The sequence below is a fragment of the Pinus tabuliformis genome, chromosome X (assembly GCF_031772625.1).
Source record: "Pinus tabuliformis cultivar Carrire ecotype Pingquan chromosome X, CPIR1, whole genome shotgun sequence".
NCBI classification, from domain to species: domain Eukaryota; kingdom Viridiplantae; phylum Streptophyta; class Pinopsida; order Pinales; family Pinaceae; genus Pinus; species Pinus tabuliformis.
Window position 1 is genome coordinate 300,042,692 of NC_142308.1, and position 2,709 is coordinate 300,045,400.

At 36.8% G+C, this 2,709-nt stretch overlaps 1 protein-coding gene across 1 annotated transcript; it reads left to right on the plus strand.

Moving 5' to 3' along the window:
* The first annotated feature begins 417 nt into the window (after positions 1-417).
* On the plus strand, positions 418-1,760 carry LOC149139593 (uncharacterized). The gene is made up of 3 exons (XM_089449210.1): positions 418-656; positions 801-866; positions 1,008-1,760. The coding sequence occupies exons 1-3, from the start codon at positions 456-458 to the stop codon at positions 1,476-1,478; spliced, it is 738 nt and encodes a 245-aa protein (XP_089305336.1). The 5' UTR covers positions 418-455; the 3' UTR covers positions 1,479-1,760.
* The last annotated feature ends 949 nt before the right edge of the window (positions 1,761-2,709 follow it).

The window sequence follows — 2,709 nt, forward strand, 5'->3', positions numbered from 1 at the left end:
TAATGTAAAATAACTTTGTATAAACTCTACATTAATGGAACCAAGTACCGACCCCTTAACACTCTCAATGACACATGGTGGTCCCGTTATCCCCAGTTACACCTGTGGGTATCATTAAGTTTGGCCCCCTTACCTCCACTAACCCTGTATTATAATCCTTATGATCAACGTAGACTCTTTTGATTCCTCCGTTAGTCCCTAAATTAGGGTTAGAAAATTCGAATTTATACGACTAATGGGGCATCTTTATTTTCACTACGTTCAAACTATTTGCCGTGGTCGGGGATGGCATATGCGTCCATGTGATGATCCAGTTGCTTTAAACGCGTGCAAGGTACCTTTTGTTGCGCCAATGATGGTCGCCGACACAGCACACACCCTAACATTGACATTTCCATTTCCTTATATACACATATAACGCACCACAGATCATCTCCTCCCGTCCAAGAACCAAAATGATGACACCCCCCTCCTCCTGTAATGAGCCGCAACAGGGTCAATCTCGAAGCAGAATGTGGATTTCATTTGCAATATACGAGCCTCAGCACGGCTGCGACATTAATGACGCGGTCACACACATGGCCAGAGTGGCCGCTCTGCTTGAAAAAGGAAACAATATTGACGTCGCCATTCTGAAGAGCCTCGAGCAACCATGGGTATGTGTATGGGAATAACAAATTTGGTTTACCATTTTTAGGAAGGTTTATATATATGAAGAGATTTGATGCTTAATATTTTCTGTTTTTCTGGTTTTCAGATCAAAGACGGCCTTCCACTAATTTATTATATTGTGTATGCAGGCTGCTGTGTTTGCAGTCTGGAAAGGGGAATCCAGTGGGGATGGGCTTGGGCTGAATCTGCCTGAGGTAATCTTTTTAGATTAATTTTAGATTTCTGAAATCTGCCTCAACATAAGTTCAGCATTTTATCAGATGAGAAAAAGTTTAGTATTTTATCAGATCAGAAGAAATCTCGGCCCTAACTAATCGATTTGGTGGGATAATCAGGCAGCAGCATTCACAAAGGGGATGACCAGCGCCGTAAAAATTGTGGACTCTGGTTGGTTCCGGTTGACTTCACGGGAAACAAGCATAGGGATTCCCTTTGCTCAGTTATCGCTGGGCGACATTGTTAGCCTCAGAAGAATCTACACAGCAAGCTGGAAAATACAGGATATGCTTTCCTACTGCTGCCTGGCCATACTCAAGTCCTACTTCGTTCGGCTCAAGGGTATATTATCGTCCTCCTTCTATGAGTCTCTTGACGGGAAGCAGGTATTAGGGTTAGGAGTGTGGGATAGCATTGAATCCGCGTCTTTTCTGGTAAATAATGATGATAATCCCAACGTGAACCCTTGGATAGTGTTTTGGAAAAGCCTGGGGGCCAAGAAGCTCAAATACCATGTATGCCAGGTCGTGTATGTTACATTCCGGGATCCCTGCAACCTCCAGAATTCCAGGCCGGGGTTTCAAATATAAAGTCAATGAACCAGAAATCCATGATATTTCACAGCTGCAATCAATCATTCACAGATGGATGGATGGCCAGTGATTTCTACATTTTTTTTGAGGGTTTAGATATAGAAAAAATTCAAGATGGCCAATCAGAAGTATCGAGCAGAGGTCAATTGCGTGTTATATACGTTCAAGTCGTTCGGAAATAGGATGGCCCAGCCGCGCTCTTAGCTTGTCGAGTTCAGACAGTGTGAGTCTGACTGCACATTTGTTCATAAAATAAATACATTTTTATCATTTTCTTTATGTCGATTTCGAATATATGAAATACAGATATTCTTAGTTTTATTATAAATAAAAAGTATGGATCACATGCGGTGATAAAATTGGTTTTAAAAAATGTTGATCAGTATCGTAGGTGTTTATGATCCAACCAAATAATGGCAGCGCTACATTGATATTTGTAATTGCAGACTCGCTAAGTAAATTTATTCTTATTCTCATTTATAATCATTCAGTTGTTAAACTAGCTGTCAAACCAGCAGTGATCAGTGGAATATTATATGTATTTGATTTTTTTTATTTAAATACTATTTCTTTCGAAAAAAATTTAGTTGAGGTGGTTGAATTGCTCTCCGTTGCGGTATCGGCTCTCCATGTGAAAACGATGGTAAGCGAGATTGTATGACTCTGTATCATACCAGTTCTGTACCTGAAAAAACCCTCATTCCTTAGATCTGAACACACCCTATGGGACGGATATCTGTATATTTATTGCCTGCCCGCCCCTCGCCATTCTGTAGAAAGATAAGCCCTTCTGTGGAAACTTTATTGCTCGACTACCTCTTTCATTTGGGTATTTCCTCTCATATTACTTTATAGTTTTATGGTTTTTTATTTTATTTTTTCAATGTTTATTACGGTTAAATCATAATACTTTATAGTTTTATGTTGTTTTATTTTATAATTTTCAAAGTTTATTATTGTCAAATCAGCAGTGACAGAGTTATTATGTATGTAAATTGACTTATTATTTTTATTTAAAGAAAATCAGGGCATTTGAAATTTGAAATTATGAGTGAGTAATTTTTAAAAAAGATTTTTTTTTTTTTTAACTTAAAATTACTAAAAATATTTATATAATTTAAATAATAAAAAATTATAATTTTATAAAAATAATTTTAAATAAAAAATAAAAAAAATAAAGTCTTTTTTTAATTTATAATAAAACAAATTAATAAATATAATATAATTT